Genomic DNA, 19,489 nt, shown 5'->3' with positions numbered 1-19,489 from the left:
AGGTAGGTCAGCTACGTCTCCTGTTCTTGGATAGGTGACCTTATGTAAGTGATGGCTTAGGAGTCTTCCAGTGTGCTTCCCTCAGTTCTCAATGTTCCAGGGGTGACCCCTATGTGGGCTACGTGTATCCTTCTGCTGTGGCCTGTTTGCTCTCCCTGTAGGCGCCCAGGGAGGCTGAGTTATGCTCCTGGCCAGCTGTTGTAATGCTCAGCTGCTTGTAGTTGTTGTGGGCCCTTCAGTCTCTTTATCAGGTGTGGGGAGCCCCAGCACAGTTGGCTGTAAGCTCTAATACCACATTTGTGTTGCAGTATTTCTTTTAAGTGAGTAGGCCCCCAGCGTGGCAGGTTGTTAGGCTCAGGGCCTTACAATTGCTGTAAGCCTCTAGCCTATTAGGTCTCTTGTCAGCTCTCTGAGGATTGCAGCTGGGTGGGGCTGGCCTCAGGCACAGGAACACCCAATTGTTTCAGGTTTTGGAAGGTGGAGCAAACCTCCTATGTGGGTCTATGAGAAGTACAAGTCTTCTGTGGCTGAGAAGCCCTGCCGCCCACAGGTCCACACACACAGTCAACACAGTCCTGCCCTGTGTGAGCGCCCCGACCTCCCCAAGCGGACCCAGTCTCTCCACGGTGGGAGCCCCACACACTCTGCCACCGCCCCACACTCTCCACCCGCTCCTTTTGCACACCCTGCCCCGCTCAAGTCGGCTCAGTTGCCAGGCTGCAGAGAATCCAGTCACCAACCTATGCAGGCCCACAAGTTGCCTGAGGGCTTGTTGTTGGGTGAGGCCAGTCTCTAGGGTGGGCTGCCTGCCCTGGCTGAGCTGGATTAAATCGGTGCTTTAGCGGGTGGGGCAGACCCTGGGCTAGCAGGCCTCAGGGAGAACTCCAATGGCGTCTGTGTCAGCACGCTCACACCAGGCCACAACAATGGCCGCCGCCAATGTCCCAGTCCCTGGAGAGGTCTCACCCCTCACCGAGATGCACTCAGGGCCTATTAGGTTAGTCTCTTGTCACCAAAGCACTGTACACCTTTCTTTCTGGTGATTTTAGGGTGCTTCCCGAAACGGGTGAGTTTGCCCGCGGGCCCTTTAAGAGCCAGTTTTAGTTTCTTTGTGAACCGGGTTTTCTGGGGGTGCTCCCCAGTGTTTTAGTAGCAGGCACAGTCAGATATTATGCCGCTGGTCTTGATTGTGCCGGGTCCACAAAATGCCCACAGCGGGGGCGCTCCCCGGCTCAGGGCCCCGTGCCTCCAGGGAGGCTGTGTACCTGTGAGCTGCTCCCGGCCGCCGTGAAGCTGGTGGCTTGTGAAGGCGGCGTTTTTCTCTCCAGAAGGGAGTCTCTGCCTCTTCCACCTCAGTTAGGATTGTCCGTTGTTGCAGGAGTTCCTCTCATCCAGTTTTCAGTTCTGTCTCGGCGGTAATTTTTCCACGAGTAGTTGTAAATTGGCTGTGTCCACGGGAGGAGGTGAGTTCAGAGTCTGCCTATGCCGCCATCTTGACTCCTCTGGTAGGGCATTCTGACCCCACTTTTTTTAATATTCTGACTAACTAATTGTGGATTGTTATTTATCCACAGAAATTTGAGAACAAATCTATTGAGTTACTCAAAAAATCCACCTGAAATTGTTATTGGTATTACACTAAATTTATAGATCAATTTGGGGAGAAATGATATCTTTATAATATTAAAGCCATCTGATCTAAGAGATAAAATATTTCTCCATTTATTCAGATCATCTTCTACTTTACTAGAGCTATGTTTTTCCCCATAAAGGTCTTGTGTATTTTTTATTTGTTTCTACATACTTTATAATTTTCATTGCTATTATGAAATTATAGCCTATTTTAAAAGTTATGTTTTCCAGTTGATTACTGCTGGTAGAGAAATTTTCCTTTTTTTTTTTTAGGTTGAGTTCTAATCCAGGAAACTTGCAAATCTTCCTTTAATACTTCTAACAACTTGTTCATTGAAGATTTCTATTTTTGTTTTTTGTTGGTGGGTCATCATAGGATCAGCAAATAGTACAGTTTTATTTCCTCTCTTCCAATTCTTATATCTTATATCTTTTTCTTTCTTCATGGTGTTTTCATGACTCTCAGTGCTATGCTAAACACAATGGTGATTGCAGCATTCTTGTCCTGTTCCTGATCTTAGAGATGCACCTAAAATTTCCAAATTAAATATGACATGTGTTGTTGGGTTTTGGTGTGTAATCAATCAGGTAAAAGAATCTTTATTTTATTCCTAGTTTATAAAGATTAAAAAAATAAAAAATAAACGTTTTTCTTTAATAAATATTTTTCCGACATTGCTGAGGTTATTATCTAATTTTTATCCTTCAGTATAATAATTTGTGAATTTCTTTTGTAGGGTTACTGATATTGAAACATATTTGCATCCCAGATACAAATTATATTTGATCATGCTGTGTTATTTTTAAATATACTTTTGAATTCAATTAGCTCTAAGTTTAGTTAGAATTTTTGCATCTGCGTTTATAAGTGAAATGAACCTATATTTTTATTTTCTTATATACACTATTATGTGGTTTTGTACTACTCAAGTTTATACAAGCCTTATAAAATAAGACAGGAAGCATTAACTCTTTTTCCTGTCTTTTAGGGAAAAATGTGTAAAGAACATAATGGACTGTTTCGTGAAAGTCTGTTAGAACTCAACTGTAAGACTATCCAGACATGGAGTAATATATTGGGAGGGGAGGTCTTTGTGGTTTTATTTTCAGTGGTATTTGTCACTTCAAATTCTCCTGCAATTATTTTGTACATCAATTTTGCATTTTATATTTTCTACGAATTCATTCATCTATTTTAAAATTTATTGGCATATAGTTGTTCATAATAGTCTTTCATTTAACAAAAGTTTTATCTGTAGTTATTTTCCTATTACTCTGTATTTTGTTTATTTGCATTTTCTCTCCTTTTAAAAAAAACACCCTTTTTTTCAAACAAAAGTGGTGACTTTCATTTTTTTCCTTGAATAATGCATCATAAAAGAAAAACATTGCTCCACATAATTTGCAGGAGAGGAAATGGGTTGGATTTGTGTTACTTGAGAAGTAACAAAATCCTCAGAACACTTTTGTCATGCATTTTAGTAAATATGTTTGGGTCCCTAGTGTTGTCATTATTTTGTGTGTTTCTTCTACTATTCATTTACTCAATTGTGGTAAAATACATATATCATAAAATTTACCATTAAAATGTGCAATTCAGTGAAATTTAGTACATTCATGATATTATGAAACTGTCACCACTATCTAGTTATAGGACATTTCGTCACCCTGAAAGGAATCCCCGTACAATTAACTGTACGGTATCATCCATCTCTCCAGCTACTATCTGCCACTAATCTGCTTTCTCTCTCTATGTATTTCTATCTCTGTGTATTTGCCCATTTTAGATATTCTATGTAAATAGAATAATACAATATGTGGCTTTTTGTGTCTGGCTTCTTCCACTCAGCATGTTTTCAGAGTTCTTCCATGTTCTAGCATATATCAGCACTTCATTTCTTTTTATGGTTGAATAATATTTGTTGTATGGATACACCACATTTTGTTTATTAAGTGTTCCTCAGTTGAGGGACACTTGGGTTGTCTCCATCTTCAGACTATTGTGAATAGGGCTGCTATGAACATTCATGTATAAGCATTTGTTTGAACACTTGTTTTCACTTCTCTTGAGTATATACCTAGGAGTGGAATTGCTGAGTCAGATGGAAATTCTATACTTAACTTATTGAGGAACTGCCAAGCTGTTTCTCACAGTGGCTGCACCATTTTACATTCCCAACTGCAATGTGTGGGGGTTTCAATTTCTCCACATCCTTACAATACTCATACCTTCCCTTCCTTCCATCCTTCCTTCCTTCCTCCCTTCCTTCCTTCCTTCCTTCCTTCCTTCCTTCCTTCCTTCCTTCCTTCCTTCCTTCCTTCCTTCCCTCCCTCCCTCCCTCCCTCCCTCCCTCCCTCCCTCCCTCCTTCCTTCCTTCCTTCCTTCCTTCCTTTCTCTTTCATTCTTTCTCTCTTTCTCCCTCTTTTCCTCCCTCCTTCCATGCCTCACTCCCTTCCTTCCTGACTTCCTCCTTCCCTCTCTTCCTTCTTTTTTTTAAATTATAGCTATTCAAATAGGGGTTAAGTGGTATCTCATTGTGGTTTTATTTTGCATTTCCCAAATGCCTGATGATGTTGAGCATCTTTTTGTGCTCTTGTTAGCCATTTGTATATCTTTAGAGACATGCCTTTTTCTTTGTCCATTGTTAAACTGGGTTGTTTATCTTTTTGTTCTTGAGTTGCATGCATTCTTCACATATTCTGGATACTAGACTCTCATCAGATATATGATTTGCAAATATTTTCTCTGATTCTGTGGGGTGTCATTACCTTTTCTTGGTTAAGAGTAAGTTAAAACAGCACAAAGCTCTCCTACTTGGTTTCAGTTGTCTTTTTCTTGATTAAACATTCAGTCAGTTCCTTTAAACTTTTGACTGTTTTCCAGAGTCCAGATAAAGTTTGTTCTGATCTATTTGTCATATTTTTTATATTTCTTTGGAATGATAACTCCTTGGAGTTCCCTACTTCACTATTTTCACTCTTAAAAATAATTTTTGGTATAGTTTTAACTATATTAGTAACCCTTACAAAGAACCAATTTGGGATTTTGTTAATCTAATTATATTTATATTTTGTTTTTTATTTCAGTGATTTCTTCTTTTATCTTTATTACTTCCCTGTTTGTGCCTTTGGATTTGCTCTGCTACTTCACACCCCTGCCCCAGCAGTTTCAATCCAATGCTTAACGTCATTTTTTAATCTTCTCTCTCCATCTCTCTTTTAATGAAGTATGACTTACAAACAGTAATGTGCAGCAATCTTAAGTATAACTCAAGAAATTGTTACATATGTGTACACCTATGTAGTCATTATACAGATCGGAATGTAGAACAGCCACAGCACATCAAAAGGCTCCCAGTCAACTCCAAATCAACACTCCCTTAAAGGTAACATTATTTGGAATTCTAAAAATATAAAATAGTTTTGTCTGTTCTTGAGCTTCAAATAAATGGAATCATACAGTATATATTTCTTTGTGTCTCTGACTTCTTTTACTAAACACAATTCTGTGATATTTGTCTATGTGGTTGTATGTAGCACTAGTAGTTCATTATTTTTACATTATTCAATATTATTCCACTGCATGACTGTCTCACAATTTATCCTTTCTTTTGTCCATGGAAATTTATATTGTTTCCACTTTTGCTATTATGAATAAAGTTGTAATAAAAATCCTTGTACATATCTTGTGGTGGATATAAACACCCATCTCTATATGGTATATATTCCAGAGTGAAACCACTGGATTATAGGAGGGAAGGCGTATGTCTAGATTAGTTCTCAATGTAAATTGCTCCACATCCTCAGTCATTTTATCCATTTTTATGAAGGTTAGTGGTATTTCACTGTGGTTTTAATTTACATACTCTGGTGGCTAATTATGTTGTGCATCTTTTCATGTTCTTGTTAGCTATTTGTATTTCCTATGTTGTAAGTGCATGTTCTTCTCTTTTGCTTATTTTATAAGTGGGAATTTTCTGGCTTTTCTTATTAATTTATAGGAGTTCCTTATATACTCTGGGCCTCAAGTCTATACCTTACCATCAAGTTTTTAAAATAATAATATGTGTATAAATAGAGATGACTAATAAAGAAAATGTGGTTAAAATGTTAATAATTGGAGAATCTAATTATTATTTTATAGTATAATTATTATAAATAATGTTATAATCATTACTATATATTATATATAATCTATAACACTTATTATCTAATGGAATTATTATTATATTATGCATCATACTTACATTCTACAAGTGATGGAATTCCTGAAAATCATACAGAGAGAATGTGATAGATCTGGGTTGCAACCTAGAACCCAGAAACCAAATACTTAATTGCAACGATACAACGCTTCCCCAAACAGAAGACGTGAAAGAAGAACTGGTAATGGGCCTGTAAATGAGATATGAGTGCTAACTGCATATTTTCTGTTGTCCTTATAACCATTTGGGAACCTTCTGAGAGGAAACACAGGTCAGGGTCCACCCTAATGATTCAGAATTCTCCTACACCTCAGCCGCTCCAGAGACTGCTCCTAGTATCCCCCTGTTCACCTTATTTAAATGGAATTATTGTTGTGCACTATGCCCTGAAGTCAATGAGGAGACCTTTGGATGGAGCAGGAGGACATGGGAGATGTGGGGATTCTCCTTCCTGCCTTGTCTTTGATCTTGACTTCAGAGATTTTACCGAGCTCGTTGACTTTATGACAAGATGCCCTCAGTCTTGCAGCCTCTGCTCTGCCTATTCTGCAGCCAATACACCTGCAGCAGTTTCCCCTTCAACAGTGAGATGTCTTTATTGGCTTTGACATACTAATTCAATCTTTTATCTCCGCCAGATGAGAAAATGTTGGTAAGATTATTAGAGGGAGGGCAAGAGAAGGCAGGAGGTGAGCAAAAGGGAATAATCTGGTACATACTGGGAGTGAATTGGCTTCAGTCTCTTCATGAAGATTAAAATTTAACTACTTATGGGCCGGCCCCGTGGCTTAGCGGTTAAGTGCGCACGCTCCGCTGCTGGCAGCCCGGGTTCGGATCCCGGGTGTGCACCGACGCACTGCTTCTCTGGCCATGCTGAGGCCGTGTCCCACATGCAGCAACTGGAAGGATGCGCAGCTATGACATACAACTATCTACTGGGGCTTTGGGGGAAAAAATAAATAAAATTATAAAAAAAAAAAAAGATTTAACTACTTGTGTCCAAACAACCGGATTCATAGGCCTGAATCTTCTGCCATAGGTCTAGCCAATGTTTTTGAACAGTGGATCTCCCTTATCAAACCACAATTACAATGTTAAATCCCCTGTGAAGAAAAATTATGGTCCTCACCTGATGGAGACATGAGCAAAACTTCCATGGTGTCAGTATTGATCCTTTGGGTAGAGATTCGTATATCTCTATTGAGCTGTGCTTGGAAGATAGTGAGCGGGTATGGAGGGTGGGGAATAGGTGTCTTTGAGCATGAAATATCTAGGAGTTGGAAGTGGAATTTAGTATTTTCTTTTGATTCCTATGAATTTCCTTATTATCCTTGACTTAAAAGAAATGTCAGATTCGACAATGCATGGCTCAGTGACCCTATCATCCTGATACAGCTCCAGTAATATATGTCATTTTTAGAGAAATGAATTTACAAGTCGATGTTAAATCTGGGGAAAAGGCAGAATAACAGGAGAGAAAGGTTGACAATAAACACTATTTTCTTTCAGAAGCTTCTTTACCCTGGGGGCAGATTTACAGTCACCTGGGAAAGCATTTTCATGGAGCATAACACACTTTTAAAAACAAATTAGGAGAGGTCAGGGGTATATCCTTCTCCTGCTGTACTCCCAGGGTCAGTGAGAACTCCCACCATCTGACTGGTCACAAGTCACACTTGTCTGACTCACATTCACCTTTTTGTCTCCTGCTACTTTGGCTCAGGTCAAATCTGCTCGAAAAACATGCGTTGGACGCTAATTCTGTGCCAATATTTATTTTATTTGCTGTTAATAAAGATGAGTTAGATGTGGTCCTTGCCCTTGAACATCTTACAGTCACAGAGAAAGAAAATAATTTCAATATAATTTGTTAAGAGTTATGACAGAGGTAAGTACATGATGCTGTAGGTACATTTAGGTATCTAGGTTAGACTAGGTGTTTGTGAATGTGTGCACTTGTGTGCGTCCATGTCTATGCGTGTTAGGGATGGGAGGGGTGGGGAATGAGGAAAATGCGTGTGTCAGAAATGAAAGTGTTCCTGGATAACATATTTCCTCAATGGGATCTTAAAAAACAGGTAGTTACAGCCATAAGAAACGATGAAATCCAGCCATTTGTGACAACATGGATGGACATTGAGGGTATTATGCAAAGTGAAATAAGTCAGAGGGAGAAGGTCAAATACCGTATGATCTCCCTCGTTAAATAGTAGATAATAACAACAACAAACACATAGAGACAGAGATTGGATTAGTGGTTACCAGAGGGAAAGGGGGGAGGGAGGAGGGCAAAAGGGATAATTGGGCATATGTGTGTGGTGAGGGGTTGTAATTAGTATTTGGGTGGTGAACATGATGTAATCTATGCAGAAATAGAAGTATAATGATGTACACCTGCAGTTTATACAATGTTATAAACCAATGTTACTGCAATAAACAACAACGAAAAAACTCCTTTAAAAAAAAAAAACAAAAACCGGTAGTTATTCACCAGGTGAAGAAGCCATAGAAATCAGCAATATCCTGTAGCTGCCCTTTCATTAAGTTAACCACTGATTGTAGGCATCACTTAGAACTTGGTGACAAGTATTTAGTTCTATGCTATCTCTTTTCATCAAAACTGAGAAAGAATGTTTGCTTACCATTTAATTTTCCCTGAGGCCTAGACACATGCAACTAATTTCTCCACTGGGAAAGGTGTGAACTGTGGCAGAGAGAGAAGCAAGTCTAAAGGACCTGAGCTGAACCAGAACCTGGAGACTCTTAAGAACCCACCGGGTAGCACCTTCCACTAGAGGATGGTAATTCAAAAAGTACCCATCTTAAAAAAGCTAGTGTTCTCAAAATTTATTTTTATATCAGCTATTTTGATGATAGACTACATTTCCCTTTAGAGGCAATTCAGTATTAGTTTGATTTAAGGAATTGTTAGATCATAAAGACTCGCTTGGCCCAGTACATTCACTCACTAAATGATTATTTGCTGTGAGTCTATGGTGTTCCAGGGACCCCACCGGCAATAGGCATGAAACAAGACTATAGTTTGGTCACTCCTATCTGATGTTCCTTGGCCTCGGGAGCTGAGTCTTCTGTCTGTATCCCCATTACCAAGCATGTGCTTGGCCAATAACATTTGCTCACCAAATAAGGTGATTGAATATTCGAAGTGTGTTGAATACTCATGGAGAGTGATGCTAACTCTATGTAGCGGGCATACCTCTGAATAGAGGGACTATCCTGTGCAAAAACCAGTGGGATATAAAGATGCGGTGTGTCCTAGCTATGTGGCAGGGAAAATTGCTGCAAAGGAGCCCTGTGGTCAGATAAGGGAGCCGTAAGTGATCATGAAGCAGAGATGTGATTGTTCATATTATTGTTTTATTTATTCATTTATTATTTGAGTGATGAATTGAAATTTTCATCACTTTGACTCACAGACCTATCCAGACGCCTAAGATTCCATCATCAGCTTACATAGAGTGTAATTCTATCTTTTTGAGAAAATTCCTGGGAATTCCTTTAGCCCCAGCAGCTCTTAACTTGCAAATCAGGGGGCTCTTCAATTTAGATGTGAATGCTACTTCTTTATTTTTCCTTTGCTCTAATTGAAATTTAAAATTTCCTTTTTGTTTGAATGTTGGTAACTGACCCACACCAACACTAGCAGGATCCATGACTTTATCACCAACAGAAATCAGAAGTATTTTTATATAACATTTCAGTGGTTGAAGATATCTAAAAATATCATTTAAGCTCATCATTTTGAAATTAAGGTGGTTATTAGACCTGCCACAACATTTTAAAATTTAATGCTTTAAAGAGCACATGTATTATGATATCATGTATTTGTATTCTAAAACAATTTTGATAACTCTATTTTACATAATTGGTTTCCTTGGTAATCCTACATATTCTATTTGATGTATTTATTTATGTGATATATTTAAAACATTATTTTGAAGCACCTTTACTGGACAGATAAAGTGTTGATAGCCCATGTCTTGCATAAAGCCTTAAACTTTAGACTTTTTTTTTTTTTTTTAACCTGAGGAAGTTTCACACTGAGCTAACATCTGTTGCCAATCTTTCTCTTTTTGCTTGAGGATGATTCATCCTGAGCTAACATCTATGCCAATCTTCCTCTATTTTGTATGTGGGTTGCTGCCACAGCATAGCCGTGACAAGTGGTGTAAGTCCATACCCAGAACCGAATCTGGATCGCCAAAGTGTATCGTGCCGAATTTAACTACTAAGCCACCATGCCGGCCCCTAGACTTAAAATTCTTTTCCTCTGTTTTTGGAAAAGCTACATGAAATTTCATTATTGCTTCCAAATTCTTGCAAGTCTCTGTAGGAACATTGGCAGGCTTTTTAAACAACTCTATTAAACTGTGTGATCAAATTATTTTTATTTTACTTTAATTAATGATAATTTATTGAATAAAGTTCTATGAATTGTTTAATAAAGAACACACAAATGAAAAATACAGAGGCACAGTTTTCAAAGGAGTTTTTAATCTCTGGGAGGAGTAGATGGGTAATGCAAGACAGTGAGAGATCAAGGGCTGAAGGTGGCCGATTAGCGCTGTTAAGTGTGAACACAGAAAACGAGCAAGCACTCAGCTTAAAATGGAAATGATGTTGTGATGGTGTGTCTGCTATTTTGGAAGGTCAGTGACAGTTAAGACTGATATTTGGGATCTCTAGCTGAAGTGGGGATGGGACTACCAAAGACATTATGGCACACTATCCAGAGTTACCCCCTTGATTTCCCAGCTCTTTTGAAATAGGTTATTTTGTCCAAGAAACAATGTCAGTTCTGCAAAGTGCTTTGGCTCTTTTTGATTTCTTTTACCTTAGTGACTGTCTTTTTAGGGAAGAGACAACAGATACAGTTGTATGTCCAAAGAATTAAAAAAAATTGACACCATCATGAGATGGGGAAGGTGTGGCAAGAGCAGCATAAGACTCAAGGGTTTTAGTTGATAATAAAGTCGTATTAAATGATGTGACTTTAAAGATGAATTCAACCAATTGTTTTTATTATTAGAAGTGCGATACTCAGAAGAAAGAAGACAATTCTTTCAATCTATTCTACACTTGCCAGATGATACTGAAAATGAATGCACCATCCTATAAAGTGTTAAGTTTTGCAACACTGAAAGCATTCTAACTAAAGCAGCATGATCATTTTGTAAAATTCTTATAAAGTGGATTCTTGAATTGGATGGAAGTGATTGGGGTCAATTCATAAGACCTCCAACTCTGAAAAATAGAATTTTATAGGTTGTATATATCTACGTTTAGTGGTAATGACTTCACACTGAAAATAGATACAAACTATGAGACAGACAAATCAGACACAGGTGACAGAATTCCTCCTTCTGGGACTCTCTGATGACCCACACACCCAGCAGCTGCTATTCATCTTATTCCTGGGTGTCTACCTCGTCACTGTGCTTGGAAATCTGCTTCTCATGTCCCTTGTCCAGGTTGACTCCCAGCTTCACACACCCATGTATATTTTTCTCTTCAACTTGTCTCTGGCTGACCTCTGTTTCTCCACCAACATCGTTCCTCAGGCCCTAGTCCGCCTGCTATCCAGGAAGAAGGTCATTTCATTCACGTGTTGTGCAGTTCAGCTTCTACTTTTCCTCATTTTTGGGTGTACACAGTGTGCCCGTCTGGCAGTGATGTCCTATGATCGGTATGTGGCCATCTGCAACCCTTTGCATTACCCTAGCATCACTTAAGCATAATGTGAAAGTTGTGTGCTCAGCTGGCTGCAGGATCATGGATGAGCAGCATTCTGGTGTCTGTGGTGGACACCACCTTCACACTAAAGCTACCCTACCAAGGCAGCAATAGTATTGCTCATTTCTTTTGTGAGGTCCCTGCACTGTTGATCCTGGCATCCACAGATACTCGCACTTCAGAGATGGTCATTTTTCTCATGGGTGTCATGATTCTCCTCATACCTGTTTCCCTAATTCTGATATCCTATGGTTGCATCATACAGACTGTGGTGGGATGAAGTCAGCTATAGGAAGGCTCAAGACATTATCTGTGGCTCCCACCTCATGGTGGTTGTCCTTTTTTATGGATCAGCAATTGTCACCTACATGACACCAAAGTCTTCCAAACAATAGGAAAAACTGGTGTCTGTGTTCTATGCAATGGTGACACCCATGCTTCATCCCCTCATCTACAGCCTGAGGAGCAAGGATGTGAAGGGAGCTCTGAGGAAATCAGCCACAAGAAATATTCCATGCTGGCTTGGATTTTCCCACCGACAATAACACATTCTTGGCTCCCTACTTGTGAGACTTGCTGAGTAGTTCCCTCAGAAAGACTGGAATATGGTACAATTTTCATCCTTGGTCCTTGTTGTGGATCCACCCACCATCCTTCACCCAGCACTTCCTTTGTAGAAGGAGAAGGACAATAATTCATGGACCGTGGTCTTTTGGTGCTTAAGAGTTAGGATATCCCCTGAGAAAAATTCATATTTTAGAAGCCCTAGAACCTGTAAAGTCTATCTTTTCTATCATGCTATATATTACTATCTATCTATTCCAGGTTCTACTTCAACTACTTTATCTTTTGGTATTTCTGAATCTTTTTTCATCATCAAGTAGTCAATAAGTTAATAAACATCACTTAATCTCTTACACTGAGCTAGACGCTACACGTATGTGTGCGTGCACATGCACCTGCATGTGTGTTTGAGGTGGGTTGTAAAGGCCGTGGGTACAATGAAGCAGAATATGTGAACTCTGCTATCCTTCTCACACTTTAATTAGAGACAGGAGTATTGTATCTAGCAGGTAAGGGTAAAGACAGGGTTTTGGAAACCAACAAGATATAGTGACATCCCAGGGCTAGCGAGAGTGAAAGCTGTTACCAATCCTGGGCCTGAAGGACCAAGAGGAGGCAACTAGAACTTGGAGAGGGTAGCTGTAGATAGAAGGCCACCAGACGGGAGCTGTGGACTATGGTACATGGAGGCAAGGAAGCCATGGGAATAAATACTTCAAGCTCATTCTCTACCCATCTTCTGCTTTTCAGTTACTGTATTCCGAAAAGATCCAGGATAACCTCCCCATCTGAGGATCCTTAATTTAATCACATCGACAAAGTCCTTTTTACCATATAAGGTAACATATTTACAGGTTCTGGGGACTAGGACATGGACATCTTTGTGGGGCAAGTTCTGCCTACCATACCAAGATCAAGTAAATTGAATGCGGAGTGAGTAAAGCTTGGGTAAAATTGGAGACTATATATTTATAATGGTGCCAATCTGCTTAGTTGTGGGATTGCAATCATGCAAATAGAACCCCATGATCTTCCTTTTCATTTACAAATTATTATAGTGATATTTCAGAAGGTGCTGCCCTTCTGGAGTCCTTGCTACATGATAGCTGATGGATACCCTGTGTAGGAGGTTGAACTGGTCCTGGTACCTCCATGGCACACAGACATAGTGTTGTTTATAGAGTTTGTGAAGAGCACATGCCTATGCAGTAAATGCTATTTTACTCTGTTAATTATCAATAAATTCTTATGAATAGTTTATACAAAGCTATGATGCCCATGTCCCAAGTCTGCTATTTTCCAAGAGTCCAGAATTGGACTATGTTCACTGAACTAAATCATAAAGAGGGGCAGCTATCCTGATTGAGTGAGATGCAAGCTTAAAAAGGACTGTTGATTTCATCCAATCACAATAAGATTACAAAAAATCTAGTAAACAAAGAATCTTTGGGTTATTCACATCGGTTTCCTATGATTTGTCCACTTAGTCTTTCTCCAGATGAGGCACAGACCAATTAATGTAGCAGAGGAAGAAGTCTTCAATTGCTAGCCATCTAAACACATCTACTTTATAAGGCAGTGGAAGTTTTTAAGTGTCTTTTTATTATCTCTCATTCTCACTAGAATATAAATTCCACGAGTCAAGAAATTTGTCTGTTTTATTCACCAATGAGTCTTCAGTGCCTAAACAGAGTCTGACACATGTTGAATGCTGAATAAAAATTTGTGGAAATTTTGAGTTCAAGCTCAAAATTTGATGAAAAAAATTAATGAAAGAATGACACGAAACTCTACTATCTATTATCATAACGTTACCTTGTAAACAAAAAATCCTTGAAAGTTCCAGGTAGAGTTTTTGGACAAATAGAAGAAAGTAAAGCAGAAGATTATAAAATGACATGGAAGAAGATGTTCAAGAAAAGTTAAAATAAATTAAAAAATGGCAAATTGTAGTGAAGTTGTCAACCTCCTGATCTGTGTAAACTAGCAGCATCCTCAGAGACATTTGTTCCACAGTCCCATAGAATATTAGGCCTACTGAAGTTCTTCCTTGTACCACTCATGTTCCTTCATTCAGACATGGATCCTAGTGGTAAGTCCAAAATCCCAGTGGGTATACTGTGGCTCATAGAAAGAGTAAAGACTAAACACCTATTTGAAGAATTTGTTTTTCTTTCCTTTGTCCTTGCATTCTACCCCTTCAGTTTCCATCTAAGCCAGTCATAGTTTCTGAGGGCCGAGGGTCCTGTGAATGACCCGCCTCAGAGCAGCCTTCACTTCGCTATTTCTTAAGCTGTAGATGATGGGATTCAACATGGGAGTCACCACCGTGTAGGAGAGTGACAACAGCTTCTTGCTCTCAGGAGAGTTGCTGGACCGGGGTCGGAAATATGTGAGGATGGCAGTGCTGTAGAAGAGGGAGACAACCAGGAGGTGGGAGGAACAGGTGGAGAAGGCCTTGTGTTTCCCCTCAGCTGAGGGCATCCTGAAGATAGTGGAGAGGATGTGGACATAGGACCCCAGGATCATCAAGAAAGGGAAGAGGATGAATAGAACTGTGGCTGTCAGAGCCTCCAGCTCAAACAGAGAAGTGTCAGCACAGACCAGTGCAATGACAGGGGGGCTGTCACAGAAAAAGTGGTTCACCCTGTTAGGGCCACAAAAAGGGAAGCTGAAAATCCATATGGTTTGCACAGTGGCCACTGGAAACCCTGAGAACCAAGAGGCAGCTGCTAGTTGGGCACAGGCCCTGTGGCCCATGATGACCGGGTAGTGCAAAGGGTCACAGATGGCCACATAGCGGTCATATGCCATCGTGGCCAGGAGGCAGCACTCAGCAGCCCCAAAGAAGAAGAAGAAATACATCTGAGTGGCACAGCTAAGGAAGGAGATGGTCGTGTCTTGAACGGTCAGGGTCCCCAGCATCTTGGGCACGATGACCAAGTTGAAACCTATCTCCAGGAAGGACAAGTTCCTGAGGAAGAAGTACATAGGACTTTGTAGGGCAGAGTCAGCTGTAGTGACCAGGATGATGAGGACATTGCCCATTAGGGTAACCAGGTAAATGGTCAAAAAAAGGAGAAACAGTAGAGCTTGTAGCTCAGAGGACAAGGCCGAGAAGCTCACAAGAACAAACTCACTGACAATTGTCCAGTTTCCCCACGTCATTCTTCTGCTCAGGATTTACTGGGAATTCACACTCCAGGAAGGTAGGAGAAGTCTTCATATGGTATTTAGACCTCTATTATACGCTTAGAAAGGGAACCTCCTATGGCCCCATTCTCCACCTTTCTTGTTATAGTTGTTGAAGATCCAAACAACTGTACTTTCCAAAATGTAAAAACAAGTCTGACTGTTGGATTCACAAATTTTGGAATAGTAACTATTTTTTCAGACTGAACTGAGGCACACCACATATATCTCTATATCTCCTGACTTTTCTCGGCTCTATAGAGGATGGTCAAAGTCACAGCTTCACTTTTGTGCTCCTGCCTTTTCTCTCTTCAACAGTTAGTGGGGCTAAAAAAGAAGTGAGGCCAAGCATTTCTGAAGAGAGGGGTCTTTATATACATTGAAAGGTGGTGAGATGAGCCAGGGTATGTTTTCTGCAAAACAAAAGGGTGGGATGGAGAAAATCAAGGAAAATGAACCATAGTTACCAGTGATCCCTGAAGAAGAGACCTAAACGTGTCCTAATCTCGAGCAGCCCATATTTGGGAAGATTTCAGTGTACTGGAGGAATCTTCATTTCTAAACTCTGACACTTGCAGTTTAAACAAGAAGACATACAATATGGAAACTGTGGTTTACTTTGATCACTGGGCTAAATCTTCTCCATGTGACTATTTTTGATCAGACAAAGGGGACACAGACTTCAGATAGTGTCAGACCTTGGAAGGAATCTAGATGTGTTACGTATAAACCCTTTCATCAGCTTCTATCACTTGGATTGTGTCTTGACTCCCAAGAAATGTGAAGCTCAAGTTTTACATGTTAACAAAGACCAACTCAAATGTGCAGGTGTGACTAAAAACATTAAATCATGTGAAAAACAGAAGGTTTCATCACTGCATCAATAACTAAGCTTCACATTTGGGATCCTGCAATTCTTTCTGATGATTATAAACTTAAATGAAGGAATAAATCTCAAGCACTTGCATGGTGACTGGCACATAGTTATATGCTCAATAAACACTAACCATTATGATTATTATGGTATGATGCTAGTTACTTCTTATCAAACCCATTGCCCAAACTCATTGTAGTCCCTGCTTTTCAACCCCTAAGAGAAAAGAATAATTTATTCAATAAATACCGATTATCTTCTGTGTGCCAGACACTGTTCTGGATACTGAAGATGACACATTAGTAAATGAAATAAACAAAAATCTCTGCTCTAATAGAACTCATCTTCTAGTGAGTTCTAGTAGGAAAGACAGATTATAAACAAATTATGTAAATAGAATGTATAGCATGTTAGATGATGATAAGAGCAATGGAGAAGAATGAAAAAATGGAGAAGGGAATAGACATTTGGGATGTGGGGAGGGTCAGAGAAGTCTTCACTGAGAAGATGTTTGAGTAAAGTACTGAGCGGACACAAGACATGAAGTCAGGGTGGTGAAAACATGTGGGCAGTGAAGAGCTAAAACAGTGAGAAAATGCTATTTTAAAATTTTTTGCTGATTCCTATTCATTTTTAAAAACTCAACCTGGACATCACTTCTATGAAAACTTCTTTGATACCTTGTCTATTTTCATGTTAAGAATTAACATTTATTGAGCACCAAATAAGCGCCAGACACTATTCTAAGTGTGTTGCATGCATTATGTTATTTAAGTCTCACAACAACCTGAAGATATAAAGACTATTATTAGGCTCACTTTATAGCCAAGGAGGCACAGAGAAGTTGAATAATTTTTCCAAGGTTAGGCAGCCAGCAAGTGTTGGCATCAGGATATACATCCTGGGCAGTCTGACTCCAAGTCATGACTTTACGCATCAGTTGACACTTTCACTCCCTTTCTGAGAATGGGGATCAGTCTGAGGTCATAGGCGAGGGCAAGCTGGAGTGTTTGGCATAGGCTGGTAGTAAGAGAGCAAAAAGCAAGACAATTCTTGAGGGGGCATTAAGTTTTAAGGTATTAGCAACACTGGAGACCTGGAATACCACTTTCCTAGTCCTTATCTTAGAATAATCATTAATTTATGTCTCCATCTCATATTCTAGATAGTATACTCCTTGAGAGTAGAAATTGTGTTATTCAACTTTTTATCCCAATGCCTAGAAAGGTAGATGCCCAGTCAATTGTTATTGAATAGATGAATGAAGAATGAAGAAAAATGTGGAAAATGATCAGGGAAATATCTGTGTAGACAGAATGTAGGCCCAGTGAGCCCCATTCATAAGGAACTTAGACACAAAAGTCTACATACATCAAGAACACAGCCTCATACAATTTACAGAGATTTGAAGAGTGGTAAGAGTTATAAATTACGCTCATCTCCCTCCTCCACTCTATGCCTCTTGCTTTTATCTACCTCATTTCAGGAACTGACACCACCCACTGTATAACCCAGGAACTGGGATAAAAAAGTCCTATAATTCATCCCCTAAACTTGATTATTTTTCCTCCTAAATGCTGATTCAGTGTCACCTTCTCCATCTCTACTGCAACTTCTTTAGAATCTGACTCTTATTTTCTCTGGCCTGGAATGTTGTAGGGAACTTGATTCCAGTTCACTCTCTTCGAACCATCCTTAACTTGTGTGTCATCTGACAGCAACTCTGATGAAGGTACTTACCTGCTTAATGGCTTTCAATCACTCTCTACTGTTCCTAGGACAAGTACAAACCCTGTAACAAGGTCTTTTTCTCTGATATATGCTTATTTTTCCAGATTCAAATCCCCTGCACAGCCGATGCTCTGGTCACATGAAAATGCTTTCTGTTCTGTGCATACATCCTGTTCTCTCCCTCCTCCTTGCATTTGTGTATGTGTCTCTCTACTTTTGGAAACATCTTCCTGCAATTATGTATAACTTTCTGTCATCTTGCAAGTCTCAGCTGAAACATCATTTTCTTTGTGAAGTTTCCCTGTCCTCCCTTGGCCTAATCAAGGGATTATTCACTCTCTGATAACACTGCGTAAACCTCTATGAGAGCACTATACAATTGTGTATGCGTGCATCTATTTATGTTATTTAATTGCTAACACCATGAGGAAAATCTATTCATTCATCGTTGCATCTTTCGCACCTAGCAGAGTGCTTAGCTCCAAGTACTTAGTAATTAATGTAGCCTAAAGTTTAATTATTTTCACAGCAGTTTGATGACACTATTGGGCCTCTAGTTGAGCCTATAGTCAAGTAAGACCTGTGTGTGTGTGCGTGTGTGTGTGTGTTTTACAGGTGGTACATTAGGTTTTATCTTTCAATGTATATTTATTTCATTTAATTTTTTTACTATCTTCTGAGAAGATATTTTTAAAGATTTACTCTATTATAACAGCTTTGCATCACTCAGTGTGCCATGGATGTCCACTCCCCTCAAATATTTAATCAAAATATTTCCTAAGACTGAGCCACAACACTGGGGCACATCACTTAAGCCATATCCCAAAATAGGTTGTCACCAATTTTTTAATCACTACTTTTTGGGCAAATACAAAGCTATCTATTTTTTCCTATCAGCAACTTTAAATTGTTCCAGACATGGGTTGCATATAAATAAACACAGTTGTATGTACTGCCATCTGGAATATATCTTTTAAATGTAGTAATAAATATCTCAGGAAAGAGTTTATCAAATACCTTAGTGAAATGCAGATAAACCATATCAAACACTCATTCTTTAATCCAAGATGTAATGTCAACTTCCTTGTAAAGCCTTTTCTGACCATCCTCATCCCCCAGATGGGTATAATTAGTTACTCTCTCCCTTATGTTCCTCATAGCATTTAAAAATACCCTTATTATCACAATGGTTTTGTATCATAATTATTTTTCTGTGTGTCCTCTCCTGCAAATTGTGCACTCCCTGAAGACGCAAACCAAATGGTATACATCACTGTATGCACATTACCTTGCCTAGTGTCTACGAAATAACAATAAATATTTATGGAATTACTGATTAACATTTTACCTTAATAACATTAGTTAATTGGCTTAACATACTAATATTTATCTTAAAAAGGGTTAATGAAGTTCTTAGTCGGGAAATTCTTAGTGAATCCATGGTGGAGTCAAGTAATTACTATTATTTTTTAAGTGTTTGTAAAAAAATCTTTTTAACAATGTTTTAAATTATTGTCTGGTAAGAGATGTGGAAATA

The 19,489-nt window shown here is 39.2% G+C and overlaps 1 protein-coding gene and 1 pseudogene across 1 annotated transcript; one reads left to right on the top strand and one right to left on the bottom strand.

Annotated features, from left to right (window-relative positions):
- Positions 1-11,179: 11,179 nt before the first annotated feature.
- On the top strand, positions 11,180-12,136 carry LOC131409133 (olfactory receptor 2D2-like; annotated as a pseudogene).
- Positions 12,137-14,375: 2,239 nt separating this feature from the next.
- LOC131408818 (olfactory receptor 10A4) lies at positions 14,376-15,347 on the bottom strand. The gene has a single exon (XM_058545867.1). It carries the CDS (start codon positions 15,321-15,323, stop codon positions 14,376-14,378), a length of 948 nt encoding a protein of 315 aa, XP_058401850.1. The 5' UTR covers positions 15,324-15,347.
- Positions 15,348-19,489: the final 4,142 nt, after the last annotated feature.

Source organism: Diceros bicornis, chromosome 7, assembly GCF_020826845.1.
Source record: "Diceros bicornis minor isolate mBicDic1 chromosome 7, mDicBic1.mat.cur, whole genome shotgun sequence".
NCBI lineage: Eukaryota > Metazoa > Chordata > Mammalia > Perissodactyla > Rhinocerotidae > Diceros > Diceros bicornis.
Note: the sequence above shows the minus strand (reverse complement) of the source record. Positions and strands in the feature narration are given on the sequence as shown.